Consider the following 22,222-nt stretch of genomic DNA (forward strand, 5'->3'; position numbering starts at 1 on the left):
TAGACCATTTACATTTGCTATGACCACTAATAGGATTTCACTTAAACCTACTATTTTGCTATTTGTCTTCTATTTGTCCCATGGATTCTTTCTTTCCTTTTCCCCTTTTTCTTGAGTTCTTTTATATCCAGTAATTTTCTGGGTATGGTTTCTATAGATTATGTTTTTCTTCTGATTGTGGGTCAAGTTTTTCTGCTTCCTTGCATACCTAGTAATGCAGTGGATGGCAGACATTGTTATTTTTATACTGTTGAGTGCTGAATTTTACTGTGTTCCTTTAAAGCGGGCTGGCCTTTGTCCTGTCATGCAGTTGTTATTTACAGAGCAGTTTGATCCTTTCAAAGGTTGCTCTTCAGTTTGGTTAAGGGGCTTTACACTAGAGCTTTTTGTTTTTTTTTTTTTTAAAGATTATACATCTATTTTGAGAGAGAAAGAGAGCTTTCATGTGCGCACAAAAGGGGCAGAAAGAGAGAGGCGGAGAGAGAGAATCCCAAGCAGGCTCTGTGTTGTCAGTACAAAACCCAACGCAGGCTCGAACCCACAAACCATGAGATCATGACCAGAGCCTAAAATCAAGGGTCGGTGCTTAAACAACTGAGCCCACCCAGGTGCCCCATACTCTAGGGTTAATTTAGCTCCAGCAGTAAGGCATAATGTTTCTGAGGAACTACCCAATGCCTTGTACATTACAAGACCTTGGTTAGTAGGGGTGGGACCTATTCCTAACCCATGTTTCAGGAATTAATTTCTGTTATTTTTTCCATGGCCATGGGCATTTTCACCCAATATACGTATAGATCAGTATTTGGCCAAGCCCTTCAAGGGACCTCTCATAAAGAGAGAAACTCTGGAGCTTTCTTTCTGTGAAGCTCCTTTTCTGGTATTCTTCTCTATGACTTCTAGCCAATTTAGGTTATCCAAACTTTGATTTGGGCAGTGAGCTACAGATCACCTCCATGTTACCCTTATTTCAAGAATTACAGACCTCTACTGCCTTTTGTCCAATATCTGGAACTAGTTGTTTCACTTAGTTTGTTTTCTAGTTGTTCATGATGAGAGGGCAGTTTCCATAGCAGCTAATCCTTCAAAGGCAGAAGCAGAATCTCCCTTATGCCCTTTTTTAATATCTGGAATTTAATTCTTTCCAGTTTTTATACAAGCTAGATCAGAACACATGTCATTCTTACCTTTGTAGACCTCTCTAAGGGCTGATCATATTGTGCCTGTTGCATAACATCACTGACTATCATTTTAGCAATCTTCCAAGCTAGCTCTTCTTGGGCCTAAAACAACAACAACAAATCATTTCAAACTGTTGATAATGGTTATTCATTAGAAAAGTTAAGACTTACATTATCAGTGCTCTAAACACAACTGTATGTGATAGGACCTGGGCCACCCTCTGGCTATGCTACATTAACATGCTATTTGTTCACTGTCTTCTAGGGTGAGCTACTGGGTACCCAACATCATGACTATTTTCATGTTAGATGATCAAAACATTTTTCTCTTTCCACTCACATCTCTCAATGTACTTAACAAGTCAAAAAGCAAGCCTCCTCTTCTGCAAACAGAAGTGAGGAAAGAAACATTTGAGCTTTTTGTTTCTATGGATGCCTGATGGTTGATGGAAATTTGGAGGTATGTCTATTTCTCAGTGGCTAGAGTCTCTGAACTAAAAGATCCTGCACTGACCCCACAAGGCAATTGTTAGATACTAAAAAGGGCCCACCCTTTCTTGTTACCTCCTGGATAAGGGAGCAATGATGTGCCATGTTGCTTAAACGTGGGAACTAAGGAAAGAGAAAACCTGAAACTTTACTTAGACAAAGTGCCACTTATAAACAGGAATTTCTTTACACTGAAAGTAGAATTTACCTCATCAGTATTTCCTTGCACCCATTTCTTCATAGCTTGTGAGAACATGGATCCTAGTAAATAAAACCAAAATTGAATGTAGATTTCATGCACAATTTTACATTAAAAAGGTGCTCTTATTCAAAAGCTATTTCCAGAAATGGATATTCTTTTTTTGTACAATCTCATCTAAAACATTAAGGAATATTACCGTTAACCAAAATTGATTATCTCCATTAACAAGTATTTAACTTGCAAAAGACTTTTGAAAGTCTGTTTCAGAGTTCTGGACTTTTCTTCTATTCTCCTCACTTGATAAAAGAAAAGTATTATCGGGGCACCTGTGTGGTTCAGTCAGTTAAGCGTTCAACTTTGGCCCAGGTCATGATCTCATGGTTCACGAATTCAAGCCCCAGGTCGGGCTCTGTGCTGAGAGCTCAGAGCCTGAAGCCTGTTTCAGATTCTGTGTCCCAGAATTCTGTGTCTCTCCCTGCCCCTTCCCTGCTCATGATCTGTCTCTCTCTCTCAAAAATAAAATAAAAACATTAAAAGAAAAAAAAGAAACTATTCTCTAGTGTTAGATTTTCAGCTAATATTAAGTGAACAAAAGAAAACCATGACTAGGATTTGGTCTTAGATAAGAGTCTAGCGGTACGTCAGGAGGTATCAATCTACTTGTTATATATCCAAATTTTTTAGACCAGCTCCTATACAAAAGGGCTTCCAGTAAAAATTACACTGCCACATGCTCAATCTCTGGTCTGTATAAATTGGCTGATTAACAGCAGAGTTTTAAATGGCCATGCTCTGTCCAGGCCACAGCACACCTCAACCCCCCAGGAGATACACACAAGCCTATCTTCGTATAGGTAGGTACTCAGGTGCTGAGGAATCACCAAGACATAGACTAGCCACTTTTTCCATTAATGAAATACATAGCTTATCCTTTCTTTAACACAAATAAGCTCCTTTCTAACTCGGCCTTACATCAAGCAGTTGGTAGATTATTTCTTAGGCAAGGTACTGATTAAGTCAATGACTGGATTAGAACTATATATAGCATTCATGAAAAGTGCAAAACCTGCATCCTTTCCCTTGATAATTTTTAGTATTAGCTAAAAGTCTGAAGACTGGTCTAGTTAAACTTTATGGCCAACCAGTCAATAAAGCCACATTACACACTCGGCCTAAAGTCTCAAATGGCTGTTGAATTGCCCAGTGCACTGCTCTCTCTCAGGCTAACCCAAAAAGCCACACTGTGACAATCTCCTACATGTTTAACACCCTCTCCCCTTTTCAATGCACACAAGTTTGGCTCCTTTCTGTGCCTCCCCTCCCCTTTTAACACGGAACTTCTCCAGGACCCCATTTCCAGTCTTCTTTTCTCCTTTGACAGATTTTCTCTGGGGCATCTCATCCCCTCCTGTGGCCTTAACTTCCTTCAAAATGCAAATAATCAAAAAACCTGACCTTGGGCATTAAAATTCATGGACTTAGAAATTGTCCTACGGTATCTCACAATTAACATGTTCCAAATTGAACTTGTCTGTTCTCTACCTACTCTTTTTTTTTTTTTAAAGTTTATTCATTTATTTTGAGAGAGAGAGAGGGAGAGTGTGCAAGCAGGAAAGGGGCAGAGAGAGAGAGAGAGAGAGAGAGAGAGAGAGAGAGAATCACAAGCAGGCTCTGCACTGTCAGTCCTGAGCCTGATGCAGGGCTTGATCTCCTGAACTGTGAGATCGTGATCTGAGCCAAAATCAAGAGTCTTGATTTCTTGCTACCTGAGGACAGTGTAGAGCCCTTGCTGGCCAATACCCCACAGAGGCTGTCTAATACTTCCTCTACTCCAAAGCTACCAGTCACTTCTTCTTTGTACTCATTTTTTACCAATAAAATACACTATTAGACTCTAGGTTTCTTAATGGCAGGATCTGTATGTTCTAACCTGCCCCGTGAATAAGAGTGCACAGAGGCACTACAAAATTATTTACTGAATGAACTGTGCAGACTTCTTTCCGTCTTTGTACTTTTCCCGACTGTGTACCTCAGGCTTCTCTGGCAAATTAGGAAATAAAATCAATTATTTAAATAAACTGATAGGGTAAAATAGGTTAACAGGCCCTTTTTGGGTCTAAATGATTTCAATAACTGTTGCATTTTTTGCTTACTCTGTCAATGTATATCTGACCCAAAAGTAGATTGCTCACCAACACCAAGATTATTCTTTACTCAAGTAGTAGTTGAATTAAAAAATAAATATAATACAGGCACCTGGCTGGGCTCAGTTGCTGGAGCATGTGACTCTCGATCTTGGGGTTAGGAGTTTGAGCTCTACGTTGGGGGTAGAGTTTACTTAAAAATAAATAAATAAATAAATAAATAAATAAATAAATAAATAAATGGAATGCAATCCTATTAAATTCAATAGGAAGATTAATAATAGCTCTTAATTTTAAACACATTTCTCAAAATGGGAGATTTTCTTCTTCTTTTTTTAAAGTTTATTTTGAGAGAGAGAATGTGGGAGGGGCAAAGAGAAAGAGGGAGGGGGAGAGGGAGGGGGAGAGAGAGAGAGAGAGAGGGAGAGGGACAGAGAGAGAGAAAGAGAGAGAATCCCCAGCAGGCTCCACAGTACCAGCGCAGAGCTCGATGTGGGGCTCAAACTCATGAACTGTGAGGACACGATCTGAGCCGAGACCAAGAGTCAGACACTCAACCGAGACATCCAGGTGCCCCTGGAACACTTTCTTCTTACAAATTAGTGTCTTTTACTCAAGACAATACTGTCAATCCAACCACACTGAAAAATTTCTAGATCCCAAGTGAATGGATCCACATTGGTTTTTAAAATCTTCCTTGTAAACCAACTGTTTGGAAGCTGAAATCAGTCACAAATAATGTACTCGTCAAAAAAGATTTGTGTTTAACTCTTGCAACTAAATGAGCACTCTCCAGGTGATTTTAAATGAAGGACTTGAATTTCAACCTCTTCATATTTTTCACATATATATCATGTATTTGAAATTTCAGCAAATTAGAGGAAATTTAATGAATTAAAGGGTCTTGAGATAAACCTCAAATCCAACCTGGACTGGGTATTCACCATTTTTGTTTTTTAAGTTTATTTATTTTGAGAGAGTGTGTGTGAGCGAGTTGGGGATGAGCAGAGAGAGAGAGAGAGAGAGAGAGAGAGGGAGGGAATCCCAGACTCCGCACTGTCAGCACAGAGCCTGATGTAGGGCCTGAACCCAAGAACCATGAGATCATGACCTGAGCCGAAGTCAGACTGACTAAGCCACCCAGGCGCCCTGGGTATTCACTATTTTAAATAAAAAAGTGACAAATATTTTTTCATGCAGATGTGCTTTCTGGAATGGTAAAGCAAATTCAATACCTTTCATTCAGAGACTGTACAGAGATGTGATTACACAAAGCCCTTGTGCTCAGCTGTGACTACAAACACAAGGTGAGAGAGAAGGCAATTATTTCATAAAATAAACTGTTTAAATCTTAAATGATCCTTCACTTACAGTCACTGACTAATGTGAGCAAAGGCTTAACAGGGAATATGAAAACACCACAAACCTTTTGATTTCTTTACATCAGGTTCAGGCTCAGATTCTCGGATGAATTGCCCCAAGTCACTTACTCTTCCAAATGTCATCTTCCTAAATAAGTACAAAAAGAAAAATATGATTTCTAATGATCAATACCAAATTAAGGAAAGAAAAATTCCACTCTTAAGCATCTCATTTAAATGTAGGAAGCTAAAAATACTGTGTCATGTTATTCAAAGCAAGGTTTATTATTTTATTTTATTTTATTTTATTTTATTTTATTTTATTTTATTTTATTTTATTTTATTTTTTTAAGCAAGGCTTATTTTAAATAGAACTGTCCCCTAAAGAAAGCAAAATAATCTTTAATTCAATGCAATTCCATTCAAAATCCCAGAAAGGTTTATGAAACATGATGGGTGAACAGGTAGCTCACAATTCTAAAATTCATATGGAAGACAAAAGGCATAAGAATAGCCACGATAATTTTGTAAAGGAGATAAAAAGGTAGGAAACTGTCTTAGATCAAAATGTGTATTACAGAGCTAGAGTCTATAGAGCTAGAGTCATTATATATTACATATAGTCATTATATATGCTATAAAGCTACAATAATATCAAGCAAACTTGAAAGGCAAAGAACACAGTGAAAGACCTTATTTAACGGATTACTAATCAATAATGAATATTCAAAAACATAAAGAATTCCAACAAGTAACTAAGAAAGACAGAAAAATGTAAAAAAGAGACGAACAGTCACTTCACAGAAGAGAAACCTGAACGACCAACAAACATGCCAAAAGCAACTTAATCTCAGGGGCAATAATCCAGATTGGTAAAAAATCAAACATCTGATGTTATTTAGTGTCAATAAAGATACGGGGGAAACGAGTATCTTCCTTAACGGGGGGTAAGAATGCAAAACATATAGCTACTCTTAAAGGGAAGCTGGTTAACGGGTGCCTGGGTGGCTCAGTCATCAAGCATCTGACTTCAGCTCAGGTCATGACCCCATGGTTTGTGAGCTCGAGCCCCATTTTGGGTGAGCAATGCTTCTCTCTCTCTCTCCTTCTCTCTGAGGGTCTCTCTCTCTCTCTCTTTCTCTCTCTCTGTGTGCCCCTTGCTCACTCGCACCCTCTCTCTCTCAAAAAAATAAAGAAAATAAAGGTAAACTGGTTAAGATCTATTAAAATTTAAAATCTGCCTCTTGGTACAAGGAAGTATATAGAAGTAATTCTTTGCCATTCTGTGCGTAACAGTGAAAAATTGCAAACAACTTGAATATTCATCAATACCCAAAGGGCCAAACAAAACAGTGGCCACAGTTATGAGCTATAATTAAGATTTTATATGAAACACTACAAATAGTCAAAATGAGGTAAATCTGTATATACTACTATAGAAAAGTCTCCAAAACTCACTGGACTGAAAGCACAAGGTACCAAATAGAGTGTAATATCGATTACATAAAAATAAGCAAGCAAAAATACATACTATAATGTCACAGTGATTATCCTGAGTAGGAAGGGGAGAGAATAAGCTCTGGTGTGTGATCAAAGGGGACATCAGCCTTATCTACACATTTAATTTTTATAGGAGATTAATGTATTTGTAATTAAAAGAAGGAAAAGAAACTGTGACGCCCATGTATTATTTCACTCGGGCCATGGTGGGTCTTATTTTAGGGTTATCCTTCCCAGTAAGTTGTCATTTCACATGTGCTTGCAATACACCAACAGACAGAAATATGTCTGCCTTGAGAAACATTTCAGGAAGATGCCAAAACCATAAGACTAAAACCCAACACTGAAAACTATCTTTAAAGATGAAGAAAAGTTGGGGGGCGCCTGGGTGGCTCAGTCAGTTAAGCGTCCAACTTCGGCTCAGGTCATGATCTCATAGTTCATGAGTTCGAGCCCTGTGATGGGCTCTGTGCAGAGCCTGGGGCCTGCTTTGGATTCTGTGTCTCCCTCTCTCTCTCTGACCCTCCCCCATTCATCCTCTGTGTGTGTGTGTCTCTCTCTCAAAAATAAATATTTTTAAAAACTAAAAAAAAATTTTTTAAAGATGAAGAAAAGTCATTATTTCTCTATTTCTGACCCATTTTATATATTATCTGTTAAAATACATTTATTTTACACACATAGCAAAAAACTACAGAAGTAAAACATCTTGCAATTGACAGACTGCTTTAAGTCAGGTTTTAAGTAAATGAACTAACAACGATTCCTTAAGAATAAATATAATCTTTGGGAATTAAATCATTTAGGCTTATTGTCCACCATTTCCTAAAAGAAGAGATAAAGATCACCATATTGATGCAGCTAAAGCATGCTTTCTGAAGACAATGTGGTCCCACAGCTTTAATTTACTTCAAAGTACATCCCACGACTCCCTGGTCTTCCAAATATCACTGTTACTTTCTGATAAACTCAATTAAACATGTTGAAATCCCTTTTTATGGCATTGCCGGGACTGGGGTTGGGTCTGAGTAGGGTAATCAAGACTTTACACAGGTTTATATGTTAATCAAGCCATCTTTAGAGAGGAGGAAGTGATTTTGTGATCTGATCTGTGGTAAAGGTCAGCAAGTGGTACATGCTAGGAATTGATGTCTTTTTGTTACAGGATAAATTAAACATCCAATTCTTAATTAAATACAAAGAAATAATTTTATTCCATTTTCAAGTATTAGTTACACAGTATTAGTCACTGTACTTTACTTTTGCTTTTAAGACAGACTTTGAAATAGCTAACATACGAACCAAACGAAACATGGAAGAGATACAGCCTAAAACCTGTTAGATAAACATGATACTCATCAACCTTGTACAGCATGGTGGAATGATGACGGTAATGACATTTATGGAGTGTTTACTAGATATTAGGCAAGGTTTTAAATGCTTTTTGTGTATTACCTCATTTAATCCCCTGAACAACCCAATGAAGCAGTAATATTAATCTCAGTTTAGAAATGAAAAAACTGAGACACCAAGAGGTTAAGTAGTTTTCCAATAAGTGACTGAGCCAAGATAAAAACCCAGGAAGTCACTCCTGAGCCTTCACTCTTAACCATGGTCTACTGCATACTCTATATAAGTAAGTGCTGGCTATATAATAGATGAGAAACAATTTTTAAATCTTAGTTGTTTTTAATGTTTATTTACTTTTGAGACAAAGAAAGATAGAACATGAGTAGGGGAGGGACAGAGAGAGAGGGAGACACAGAATCCGAAGCAGGCTCCGAGCTGTCAGCACAAAACCTGATGCGGGGCTTGAACTCATGAACTGCGAGATCATGACCTGAGCCCAAGTCAGACGTTTAACCGACTGAGCCACCTGGTAACCCCCAAATTTTTAAATTTTAAATTGAAAAATAAAAGAGACAAAATTCCATAAACTTGTAAACATTTTAGACACTCAGTCAAGCTTACCCTGCATATGTCCGCTGATACAAAGATTCTGGATCCAAACTGGCGGCATCCACAATGATCGCTTCATCAAAATTTTTCAGAATTTTAACACTGGCTTTTTTCATACTGGACTACAACAGAAATTGTAAAATCAGCAGTATATTATTTGGGAATCAAACAATCCTGGGTTTGAGATAGGAAAGATCTGTACAAAATCTTCAGTAATTGAAATACACATAATTTTCACTCAACCCCATCATGACTGAGATGCGAAACAGTAATGATTCTGAAATGTAACCTCGAAATACAACTGCAGGAGGAAGCACAACATTAAAGTGTACAACCCAAGCTTTTAATGCCAAATCTGTTTGTTTTCCTGGTGATCTAACAAATGTGCTGTCTTTACAGGCATTGTGTTCCCAAGGGTGCAAGACACCCATCCATCCGGGTATATATAGCTTAGCTAACTTTTACAAAATAAACACGCATACTTTTGATCTTCAGTGAGGCCAAGAGAAGCTGAAGAAAACTTTCTAAAATGACCAGCCAGAAGAGTGTAGTAAGTTCTCCTCCAGCATGTTATCTCCCACTCATCCCACGAAAAAGCAAGTCAGAATTGTTATTTCTATAAAATACCAGAGCCAAGTGTTTTCTCAGTTATTCCACTTCTAAAAATTCAATTACAGACAGACTCAGCTTAACAAAATGACTAATATGCAAGATTATTATTCACTGTAGCATTGTTTAAAGTAACGAAAGGCAGGAACGTGTTTAAAATCTGTGACTAAGGTACAGGTTCATACCCATGACTCACGTATAGGTTAATATCCATGGTTAAGGTATAGGAACAGATGCTTACAGAACACACTCCACAGTACATGGGGTTCTCTTTATGTGCTAAGAAGGGGTAAATAATTAAAAAGAAAGAGGCACCCAAATAAAGAAGACAGAATACTTCCTTGAGGCTACTGTTAACTCAGTTACCAAAACTGGACATCACAAGAAAAGAAAACTACAAATCAGCGTAAGAATTGATGCAAAACCCTAACAAAATACTAGCAAACTTATAAAAATAATTACATACCACCACCAAGTGAGTTATCCCAGGTATGCAAGGTTGGTTTAATGTCTGATAATCAATTAATGTAGTACACCATATCAACAGAGTAAAAACCAAAACCCACATGACCACTTCCATTGATACAGAGAGAACATTTGACAGAATCCAATACCTTTCATGATAAAAAAAAAAAAAAAATTCAACAATTAGGAATACTGGGAAATTTCCTCAACTTAATAAAAAGCATTTATGAAAAATCCATACCTAACATCATATTAAAAGATTAAAAACTGAAAGCTTTCCTCGTGAGGTCAGGAATAAGACAAGGATGCCAACTTTCACCACTTCTGTTCAGCACTGTACTGGAAGTTTTAGCTAGAGGAATCAGGCAAGATAAGCAAATAAAAGGCATTCAAAGAGGATAGGAAGAGAGAAAACTATTTCTACTAGCAGGTGACATGATCTTATATAAAAAAAAAAAATCCTAAAGAATCCACAAGAAAACTATTAGAGTTAACAAATGAATTTAGTAAAGTTGAGGTACAAGATCAACACACAAAAAAGTTATATTTCTATGCATTACCAGTGAAGAAAAAGAAATGGAGAAAGTAACTATTTATAATAGCATCAAAAAGAACAAAATATTCAGGAATAAAATAACTCAAGGAGGTATTAAGACTTGTACACTGAAAACTACAAAACATCAATGAAAGAAATTAAAGGCTTAAATAAATGGGATGACGTCCCATGTGCATGGACTGGAAGACTTAAATGGCAATACATCCCAAAGCAATCTACAGATTCAATGTAAACCTGATCCTAAAATTCATATGGAATTGCAAGGGACCCAGAATAGCCAAAATAATCTTATGAATGGAATGTGAGTTGGAGGACTCACAGCTTCTGATTTCGAAACTTATTAAGCTGTAATAATTAAAACAATATTAGTATTGGCGTAAGAAAAGACATGTAGATCAATGAAGTAGAACTGAGAGTCCAGAAATAAACCCATGTATCTAAGGTCAAATGATTTAAAAAATAAATAAATAAATTTAAGTTTATTTATTTTGAGAGAGAGAGAGAGAGAGAGAGTGCATGCGAGCGATTGAGTGGGGGAGTAGCAAAGAGAGAGAGGGAGACAGAGAATCCCAAGCAGGCTCTGCACTGACAGAGCGATGCTGGGCTCGAACCCATGAACTGTGAGATCATAACCTGAGCCGAAACCAAGAGTCAGACACTCAACCAACTGAGCCACCCAGGCGCCCCTAAGGTCAAATGATTTTTGACAAAGATGCCAAGATCCTTCAATGGTAAAAGAATAGTTTTCTCAATAAATGGTCCTGGGACCAGATACCCACATACAAAAAAATAAAGTTGGACCTTACCTCACACAACATGCAAACCTAACTCAAAATGGATCCAAGGCCTAAACTCTTAGAAGAAAACACAGGTGGGCATGGGAAGTGACAGCTTTATGTTTCATTAGCTAGGTTTCCATTTGGGGTGATGAAAAGTCTGGAACCAGACAGTAGTAATGGTTGTACAACACGGTGAATATACTAAATGTCACTGAATTATACACTTTATGATAGTTAACTTTATGTCAAGTGAATTTTATCTCAATTAAAAAAATTATACTTCTATACACTTACAATGAAAATGTGAATATGAGAAAAAAATTCCATTTATAATAGTATCAAAAAGAATAAAATATTTAGAATAAACTTAAGAAATACCAAATGGATACTTGAAAACTACAAAATGTTATTGGAAGAAATTATAAAAGATGTGAAAAAATGAAAGGCATCCTGTGTACATGGATTACAATATTAAGTATTGTTAAGACGGCAATATGTCCCAAATTGATCTATGGAGTCAATACAGTCTCTATCAGAGTCCTGGCTGGCTTCTTCATAGAAGTTGACAAACTGATCCTTAAATGCATTTGAAAACTCAAGGGACCTCGAGAAGTCAAAACAATCTTGAAAAAGAAGAACTAAGTTGGAAGACTGTCAGTTCCTGATTTTAAAACTTGTTACCCAAGCAATGGTAATTAAGACAGTTAAATAGAACGATTATTTGATCTAACAATTCTACTTCTAGGTATATACACAAGAGAAATGAAAACCTATATCCACACAAGAACTTGTACAACAGCATTATTCCTAACAGCCAAAAGAGAGAAACAACCCCAATGTCCATCAACTGATGGATAAACAAAATGTGGTATGTGTGTAAAAGGGGATGTTATTTGTTCATAAAAGAGGACTAGTTCTGATACACCCTAAACATGGATGAACCTTGAAAACATCATGCTAAGTGAAGGAAGCCAGTCATAAAAGACCACGTATCATATGGCTCCAATGACCAGAACAGGCAAATCTACAGAGATAGAAAGTAGGTTAGATTAGGAGTAGCCTAGGGCTGGAGGAGTGGAGGATTTGGAGGGTAGTAAAGGACACACTGTTTTTTTTCTTAGGTGAAAAACTCTTAAATTGGCTGTGGTGACAGTTACGCAACTCTATGAATATACTAAACACCACTGTATTATGTAATGTAAATGAATGAACTGTATGATTTGTGCATTCCATTTCAATAAAGCTGTATGCAAGAAATAAAGGAAAAGAAAGAAAGAATATATAAGGAATGATTTCAATTATATAACTGAACAGGTAACACTAACCCACACCATCAAAATCAGGATAGTAGCTACCTGGCAGGGAGGATAGTGACTAGAGAGGGGCACAAGAGAGTTTATGACATACTGGTAATGTTATGTTTCTTGATTTGGATACTGGGATACATGCGTTAGGTCTGTTTATGAAAATTCTTTAAGCTATATAGTATAGGAGTTTTCTGTACATATATTATACATCAACCAATAATGTAAAACTATATTTTATGGTCAGCACTTAGACCCTGTAAGTGCCTAAATAAAAACAAAACACTCTAGCCTGTATCAAAAAACAAAATGGCAACCACATTCAGCAGGTAACCTAAACAGGAGGAAAAGGTACTGGGGAGAGCTTTGTTAATGGTAATAAATAATATTGTCTTATAAATTAAGAAAATTATCCAGGGCCCTGTGTCAAAAAATCTGAAGTGTTATTTATTTATGTGTCAACAGTGTAATGAGAAAACAATTATGCTACATTACGGCAAAGAACACTAGACAGGGAATATGTTTTGGCTCTACACTTACTGTGTGACTTGAAAAAAATCAGTTAACTTTTTAGCACTTCCCTAAATCTCTTCTCTTGGGGACAACCCATTTAACGTGATTTTGGAGAGAATCCGAGAAGTCTGATACATGAAAGTACTCCAAAAAAAAAAAAAAAAGGGTTGAGGAAATGTGCAATGGCACTAGAATTTAAAATAAAATCAAGGGATTCTGGGAAGATGGCGGCGTAGGAGGACGCTGGGCTCACCGCGCGTCCTGCTGATCACTTAGATTCCACCTACACCTGCCTAAATAACCCAGAAAACCGCCAGAGGATTAGCAGAACGGAGTCACCGGACCCAAGTGCAGACGAGAGGCCCACGGAAGAGGGTAGGAAGGGCGGCGAGGCGGTGCGCGCTCCACGGACTGGCGGGAGGGAGCCGGGGTGGAGGGGCGGCTCGCCGGCCAAGCAGAGCCCCCGAGTCCGGCTTGCAAAAGCGGAGGGGCCTGACGGACTGTGTTCCGACAGCAAGCGCGACTTAGCGTCTGGGAGGTCATAAGTTAACAGCTCTGCTCGGAAAGCGGGAAGGCTGGAGGACAAAGGGAGGGTGAGCTGCGGAGCACCCGGACGACAGAGCTCAGTTTGGCGGGGAACAAAGGCGCTCGCCAGCGCCATCTCCCCCGCCCATCCCCCAGCCAAAATCCCAAAGGGAACCGGTTCCGGCCAGGGAAATTGCTCGCTCCGCGCGAACACCCAACTCTGTGCTTCTGTGGAGCCAAACCTCCGGCAGCGATCTGACTCCCTCCGGCTGCCACAGGGCCCCTCCTGAAGTGGATCACCTAAGGAGAAGCGAGCTAAGCCTGCCCCCCCTGCCGCCGTGCACCTTGCCTTCCCACCCCAGCTAATACGCCAGATCCCCAGCATCACAAGCCTGGCAGTGTGCAAGTAGCCCAGACGGGCCACGCCACCCCACAGTGAATCCCGCCCCTAGGAGAGGGGAAGAGAAGGCACACACCAGTCTGACTGTGGCCCCAGCTGTGGGCTGGGGGCAGACATCAGGTCGGACTGTGGCCCCGCCCACCAACTCCAGTTATACACCACAGCACAGGGGAAGTGCCCTGCAGGCCCTCACCACACCAGGGACTATCCAAAATGACCAAGCGGAAGAATTCCCCTCAGAAGAATCTCCAGGAAATAACAACAGCTAATGAGCTGATCAAAAAGGATTTAAATAATATAACAGAAAGTGAATTTAGAATAATAGTCATAAAATTAATCGCTGGGCTGGAAAACAGCATACAGGACAGCAGAGAATCTCTTGCTACAGAGATCAAGGGACTAAGGAACAGTCACGAGGAGCTGAAAAACGCTTTAAAGGAAATGCAAAACAAAATGCAAACCACCACGGCTCGGATGGAAGAGGCAGAGGAGAGAATAGGTGAACTAGAAGATAAAGTTATGGAAAAAGAGGAAGCTGAGAAAAAGAGAGATAAAAAAATCCAGGAGTATGAGGGGAAAATTAGAGAACTAAGTGATACACTAAAAAGAAATAATATACGCATAATTGGTATCCCAGAGGAGGAAGAGAGAGGGAAAGGTGCTGAAGGGGTACTTGAAGAAATAATAGCTGAGAACTTCCCTGAACTGGGGAAGGAAAAAGGCATTGAAATCCAAGAGGCACAGAGAACTCCCTTCAGACGTAACTTGAATCGATCTTCTGCACGACATATCATAGTGAAACTGGCAAAATACAAGGATAAAGAGAAAATTCTGAAAGCAGCAAGGGGTAAACGTGCCCTCACATATAAAGGGAGACCTATAAGACTCGTGACTGATCTCTCTTTTGAAACTTGGCAGGCCAGAAAGAATTGGCACGAGATTTTCAGGGTGCTAGACAGCAAAAATATGCAGCCGAGAATCCTTTATCCAGCAAGTCTGTCATTTAGAATAGAAGGAGAGATAAAGGTCTTCCCAAACAAACAAAAACTGAAGGAATTTGTCACCACTAAACCAGCCCTACAAGAGATCCTAAGGGGGACCCTGTGAGACAAAGTACCAGAGACATCACTACAAGCATAAAACATACAGACATCACAATGACTCTAAACCCGTATCTTTCTATAATAACACTGAATGTAAATGGATTAAATGCGCCAACCAAAAGACACAGGGTATCAGAATGGATAAAAAAACAAGACCCATCTATTTGCTGTCTACAAGAGACTCATTTTAGACCTGAGGACACCTTTAGATTCAGAGTGAGGGGATGGAGAACTATTTATCATGCTACTGGAAGCCAGAAGAAAGCTGGAGTAGCCATACTTATATCAGACAAACTAGACTTTAAATTAAAAGCTGTAACAAGAGATGAAGAAGGACATTATATAATAGTTACAGGGTCTATCCATCAGGAAGAGCTAACAATTATAAATGTCTATGCGCCGAATACCGGAGCCCCCAAATATATAAAACAATTACTCATAAACAGAAGCAACCTTATTGATAAGAATGTGGTAATTGCTGGGGACTTTAACACCCCACTTACAGAAATGGATAGATCATCTAGACACACGGTCAATAAAGAAACAAGGGCCCTGAAGGAGACACTGGATCAGATGGACTTGACAGATATATTTAGAACTCTGCATCCCAAAGCAACAGAATATACTTTCTTCTCGAGTGCACATGGAACATTCTCCAAGATAGATCATATACTGGGTCACAAAACAGCCCTTCATAAGTTTACAAGAATTGAAATTATACCATGCATACTTTCAGACCACAATGCTATGAAGCTTGAAATCAACCACAGGAAAAAGTCTGGAAAACCTCCAAAAGCATGGAGGTTAAAGAACACCCTACTAACGAATGAGTGGGTCAACCAGGCAATTAGAGAAGAAATCAAAAAATATATGGAAACAAACGAAAATGAAAATACAACAATCCAAACGCTTTGGGACGCAGCGAAGGCAGTCCTGAGAGGAAAATACATTGCAATCCAGGCCTATCTCAAGAAACAAGAAAAATCCCAAATACAAAATCTAACAGCACACCTAAAGGAAATAGAAGCAGAACAGCAAAGGCAGCCTAAACCCAGCAGAAGAAGAGAAATAATAAAGATCAGAGCAGAAATAAACAATATAGAATCTAAAAAAACTGTAGAGCAGATCAACGAAACCAAGAGTTGGTTTTTTGAAAAAATAAACAAAATTGACAAACCTCTAGCCAGGCTTCTCAAAAAGAAAAGGGAGATGACCCAAATAGATAAAATCATGAATGAAAATGGAATTATTACAACCAATCCCTCAGAGATACAAACAATTATCAGGGAATACTATGAAAAATTATATGCCAACAAATTGGACAACCTGGAAGAAATGGACAAATTCCTGAACACCCACACTCTTCCAAAACTCAATCAGGAGGAAATAGAAAGCTTGAACAGACCCATAACCAGCGAAGAAATTGAATCAGTTATCAAAAATCTCCCAACAAATAAGAGTCCAGGACCAGATGGCTTCCCAGGGGAGTTCTACCAGACGTTTAAAGCAGAGATAATACCTATCCTTCTCAAGCTATTCCAAGAAATAGAAAGGGAAGGAAAACTTCCAGACTCATTCTATGAAGCCAGTATTACTTTGATTCCTAAACCAGACAAAGACCCAGTAAAAAAAGAGAACTACAGGCCAATATCCCTGATGAATATGGATGCAAAAATTCTCAATAAGATACTAGCAAATCGAATTCAACAACATATAAAAAGAATTATTCACCATGATCAAGTGGGATTCATTCCTGGGATGCAGGGCTGGTTCAACATTCGCAAATCAATCAACGTGATACATCACATTAACAAAAAAAAAGAGAAGAACCATATGATCCTGTCAATCGATGCAGAAAAGGCCTTTGACAAAATCCAGCACCCTTTCTTAATAAAAACCCTTGAGAAAGTCGGGATAGAAGGAACATACTTAAAGATCATAAAAGCCATTTATGAAAAGCCCACAGCTAACATCATCCTCAACGGGGAAAAACTGAGAGCTTTTTCCCTGAGATCAGGAACACGACAGGGATGCCCACTCTCACCGTTGTTGTTTAACATAGTGCTGGAAGTTCTAGCATCAGCAATCAGACAACAAAAGGAAATCAAAGGCATCAAAATTGGCAAAGATGAAGTCAAGCTTTCGCTTTTTGCAGATGACATGATATTATACATGGAAAATCCGATAGACTCCACCAAAAGTCTGCTAGAACTGATACATGAATTCAGCAAAGTTGCAGGATACAAAATCAATGTACAGAAATCAGTTGCATTCTTATACACTAACAATGAAGCAACAGAAAGACAAATAAAGAAACTGATCCCATTCACAATTGCACCAAGAAGCATAAAATACCTAGGAATAAATCTAACCAAAGATGTAAAGGATCTGTATGCTGAAAACTATAGAAAGCTTATGAAGGTAACTGAAGAAGATTTAAAGAAATGGAAAGACATTCCCTGCTCATGGATTGGAAAAATAAATACTGTCAAAATGTCAATACTACCCAAAGCTATCTACACATTCAATGCAATCCCAATCAAAATTGCACCAGCATTCTTCTCGAAACTAGAACAAGCAATCCTAAAATTCATATGGAACCACAAAAGGCCCCGAATAGCCAAAGGAATTTTGAAGAAGACCAAAGCAGGAGGCATCACAATCCCAGACTTCAGCCTCTACTACAAAGCTGTCATCATCAAGACAGCATGGTATTGGCACAAAAACAGACACACAGACCAATGGAATAGAATAGAAACCCCAGAACTAGACCCACAAACATATGGCCAACTCATCTTTGACAAAGCAGGAAAGAACATCCAATGGAAAAAAGACAGCCTCTTTAACAAATGGTGCTGGGAGAACTGGACAGCAACATGCAGAAGGTTGAAACTAGACCACTTTCTCACACCATTTACAAAAATAAACTCAAAATGGATAAAGGACCTAAATGTGAGACAGGAAACCATCAGAACCTTAGAGGAGAAAGCAGGAAAAGACCTCTCTGACCTCAGCCGTAGCAATCTCTTACTCGACACATCCCCAAAGGCAAGGGAATTAAAAGCAAAAGTGAATTACTGGGACCTTATGAAGATAAAAAGCTTCTGCACAGCAAAGGAAACAACCAACAAAACTAAAAGGCAACCAACGGAATGGGAAAAGATATTTGCAAATGACATATCGGACAAAGGGCTAGTATCTAAAATCTATAAAGAGCTCACCAAACTCCACACCCGAAAAACAAATAACCCAGTGAAGAAATGGGCAGAAAACATGAATAGACACTTCTCTAAAGAAGACATCCGGATGGCCAACAGGCACATGAAAAGATGTTCAGCGTCGCTCCTTATCAGGGAAATACAAATCAAAACCACACTCAGGTATCACCTCACGCCAGTCAGAGTGGCCAAAATGAACAAATCAGGAGACTATAGATGCTGGAGAGGATGTGGAGAAACGGGAACCCTCTTGCACTGTTGGTGGGAATGCAAATTGGTGCAGCCGCTCTGGAAAGCAGTGTGGAGGTTCCTCAGAAAATTAAAAATAGACCTACCCTATGACCCAGCAATAGCACTGCTAGGAATTTATCCAAGGGATACAGGAGTACTGATGCATAGGGGCACTTGTACCCCAATGTTCATAGCAGCACTCTCAACAATAGCCAAATTATGGAAAGAGCCTAAATGTCCATCAACTGATGAATGGATAAAGAAATTGTGGTTTATATACACAATGGAATACTACGTGGCAATGAGAAAAAATGAAATATGGCCTTTTGTAGCAACGTGGATGGAACTGGAGAGTGTGATGCTAAGTGAAATAAGCCATACAGAGAAAGACAGATACCATATGGTTTCACTCTTATGTGGATCCTGAGAAACTTAACAGGAACCCATGGGGGAGGGGAAGGAAAAAAAAAAAAGAGGTTAGAGTGGGAGAGAGCCAAAGCATAAGAGACTGTTAAAAACTGAGAACAAACTGAGGGTTGATGGGGGGTGGGAGGGAGGGGCGGGTGGGTGATGGGTATTGAGGAGGGCACCTTTTGGGATGAGCACTGGGTGTTGTATGGAAACCAATTTGTCAATAAACTTCATATATAAAAAAAAATAAATAAATAAAAAAAAAATAAAAAAAAAATAAAATCAAATCAAAAGCTCTTCAGTGAAATACAGTATTAACAAATCTAGGCGTTCACTCAATTATTCTATAAAAAAAAGCATCCCCAGTGTAGTCACTAAAATTTCCCAAGTAATTACACTAAATAGCTCTTCAGAGGCTCTAAATGCATATTATTTGATTACGGAGAGCACCAGCTGGAGTGTCAAGCAGAATAATGGCCTGAATGAAAGAGGACAATACCTTACAATATAATATACTGTTAATCACCACAGATACTCTGATTAGAACATATAGTAAGTAGGCTAATTTTATTTTCTCTTTCGTTTCTTCTGCAACTAAAACTTACACACAGAATCTGTTACTGGTATTTGAAGGAAAGGATTTGTACACTTTTCTTCCTAACGGCAGAGGCAAACTGGTCAATACCTGAGAAGCTGAGCCATCGGAACCGCCTGGGTGAGAGTCATCAGGAGGGCCGACAGAGCCAGGAGCAGCCAGTGAAACGTTCCCTCCCAGAAATTCATCGCCTCGAACCGAATGGATGAGATCATTCAAATATTTATAATAAAGATTGCTGGATAAAAAGCCAGGCAAAAAGACCTGAAAAAGAGGACAAGCATTATTTTAAAGTTGAAGTCAAATACGACTAAAATTTTATTTGCAAACAAAATTTTACCCGCAGTTCTACCAGGTGGTACAAATGATTTTGTCACACTACCAAGTATTATCCCTTCATACACAGTTTACATTGTGACTACAATTAAGAGTACAATTTGTAGGTTTTTTTCCCTAAAAAACACATGCCATAAAACTATTACATAGACTTGATATTTAGACTTCTTAGTGACCAGAAAACATACAGGGAGTGAATATAACCTGACACTACATTTTTCTGGTTTGCTATAAATATTAAAGTCCAGGTGTATGTATTGATAATTTACTTTTGAACTGATTTCCTTAAATTACCAGCTGTGTGATTATTGAGTTAATAAACAGCATGAACATTCTAACTTTGATATATATGGCCAATTTACTCTTCAGAAGGATGTTGCTAATTTGTATCATTGGCAATATATCAAGGTGTCTGTTTTGAGACCGGCTTTCCAACACTGGATTGTGTTTTTCCAAATCATTGTTAAATAAGTGCCTAATGATGGATGTTTTTCTTTGCATTTAAAAATTATTAATGATGCTGAATAAGCTCCCATGCTTATTACTGGCATTTCCTATCACCAACTTTTCCTTCATAGCACTTAGCCCATGACGGTGGCACTTAACATGTTTTTAACTTGTGCCTTCTTTATAGACAGAGCTCCAAGAGGGCAGAAACCACATTTCTTCGTTTACCCCTGAAACACCAATACCTAGCACAGAAATTCTCAAAGTACTGATGAACAAACCATCTAGGTCTTTTTCTCATTTATCTACTTGATAGTATTCTTAAAATCAGTGTAAGTTCTTTCACATATATACATTTTATAAGAAATATTTTTATGTTCTGTTTTTCTGTGTATTTTAATTTTCTTTTTTAGCCAGAAAGCTTGCACTCTTCACATGATACAGATCTGGAACTTTTCCTTTAAGATCAGAAAGATTTTAACTTTAATTTCATTTAGTTTAATTAAAAAAAATTATGCCTGGGCCATAGCTGATACTCTACTCAGTTTAGCACTAGATTTTAATGATTTGAATTTTATATGTAACTCTTCCATGTTCCTGAAATTCAGTTTTTATGTGTAGTATTATTACAGTGCTTACTTAACCCCTTCCCACCTAGATACACATGACATACATAAGCAACAGAACCTCATGGGCTTATCCTGGGCTCTGTGCAATTCCTGGCAAAATCTGCTCTAGTTCATTAGAAGAATAAATCATTCACAAATTCCAACACCTTATTATTAATAAGCTATCAGTGATACCCCAGAAGTTATGATACACAAAACTAGCACTCTAGCCCTGTTGACAGATTGATGAAATATCTGGAACACCCCTAGGCTAACTTCACCCAATATTGCTATCGAATCATTTTTGAAAATGTGATAACAACAGGCTATGTCAATAGCCATTAACATTTTTTAATGCTTACTATGTGTCAGGCGTAACATTAATAGTAACTGCATCCATCTTACCTCATTCTAATCCTTAAAATAACTTTAAGTATCCATACTATCTCCATTTTACCGGTGAGGAAAACGGCATTAAAGAATTTCAGTAACTGCCTGAGGTCACTCAGCCTATAAAGGCTAAGATGAATACATACCAAGTCAGAGTCAAAGCCTCTGCTCTTAATCACTATGCTCCACTCTTTCCATTTTCCACTGTTCTGTTACATTTGGTTTTTCCCGTGTTATGTTTTCTGGGTTTCACCAGTAAAAACTTCTTGCGGTTTTAATATTTTTGAAGTTCTTGGTTACCTTCTCCATGGTCGTCCAGGCCTGACGTAATGGAGTTGTGAAACAGTTAGGGAGTGGCCCACCTTCCCTGCAGATATTGGATTCGATTTCTAATCGCACAACATCATCAAATCCAAGAGGATGTGTGGCTTGGAGGGAGAAGTACCTATGGTACAAAGACAGCCAAAGAAAGTAAAACCAAATTCCACAGCCAGTAGAAGCAACTTTTGGTACCTACACTAGAGAATCTTCTATGAGGCTACTTGATTCAGCCTGCAGACCTAGGACTCTAGAACTGGCTGACAGCTGGGCTGCAACCTTGATTCCCACGGCCCTAAAGTCAACTTGCTACCTTTGTATTATCTCCTTCTGTCATCCTTAGCCCTTGTTTAAGTTTTCTGAGGGTCAACTGAGACAAAGAAATCAATCAATCACACACATTGAATGGGTACCCATTCTCTGTTCAGCACTTGGGAGAGAGAAATCGACTTAAAGGAGGGTAAGACACAGTTATTTCCCCTGGAAAGGGAGCAGAAAAGATCTCTGCATAGGCCACAATAAGAACATGCCATCATAACTAAGAGACCCAAGTAATGTACAAGTAGGAATTCAAAACA

At 38.5% G+C, this 22,222-nt stretch overlaps 1 protein-coding gene across 2 annotated transcripts in view; it reads right to left on the reverse strand.

The window, feature by feature from the left end:
* The window catches only part of AKAP10 (A-kinase anchoring protein 10), an 85,060-nt gene that overhangs the window by 9,529 nt on the left and 53,309 nt on the right, over positions 1-22,222 (reverse strand). For both annotated transcript variants that reach the window (XM_047089641.1, XM_047089640.1), the window contains 6 exons: positions 21,627-21,771; positions 19,636-19,809; positions 8,849-8,958; positions 5,443-5,525; positions 1,879-1,931; positions 1,188-1,283 (listed from right to left, as the gene is read on the reverse strand). In XM_047089641.1, coding sequence (XP_046945597.1) covers positions 1,188-1,283; positions 1,879-1,931; positions 5,443-5,525; positions 8,849-8,958; positions 19,636-19,809; positions 21,627-21,771 — 661 coding nt within the window. The remainder of the gene's footprint in view (positions 1-1,187; positions 1,284-1,878; positions 1,932-5,442; positions 5,526-8,848; positions 8,959-19,635; positions 19,810-21,626; positions 21,772-22,222) is intronic.

Source organism: Lynx rufus, unplaced genomic scaffold, assembly GCF_022079265.1.
Source record: "Lynx rufus isolate CCGP_SWC_20201006 ecotype Redwood Valley unplaced genomic scaffold, mLynRuf1.p SCAF_28, whole genome shotgun sequence".
NCBI classification, from domain to species: Eukaryota; Metazoa; Chordata; class Mammalia; order Carnivora; family Felidae; genus Lynx; species Lynx rufus.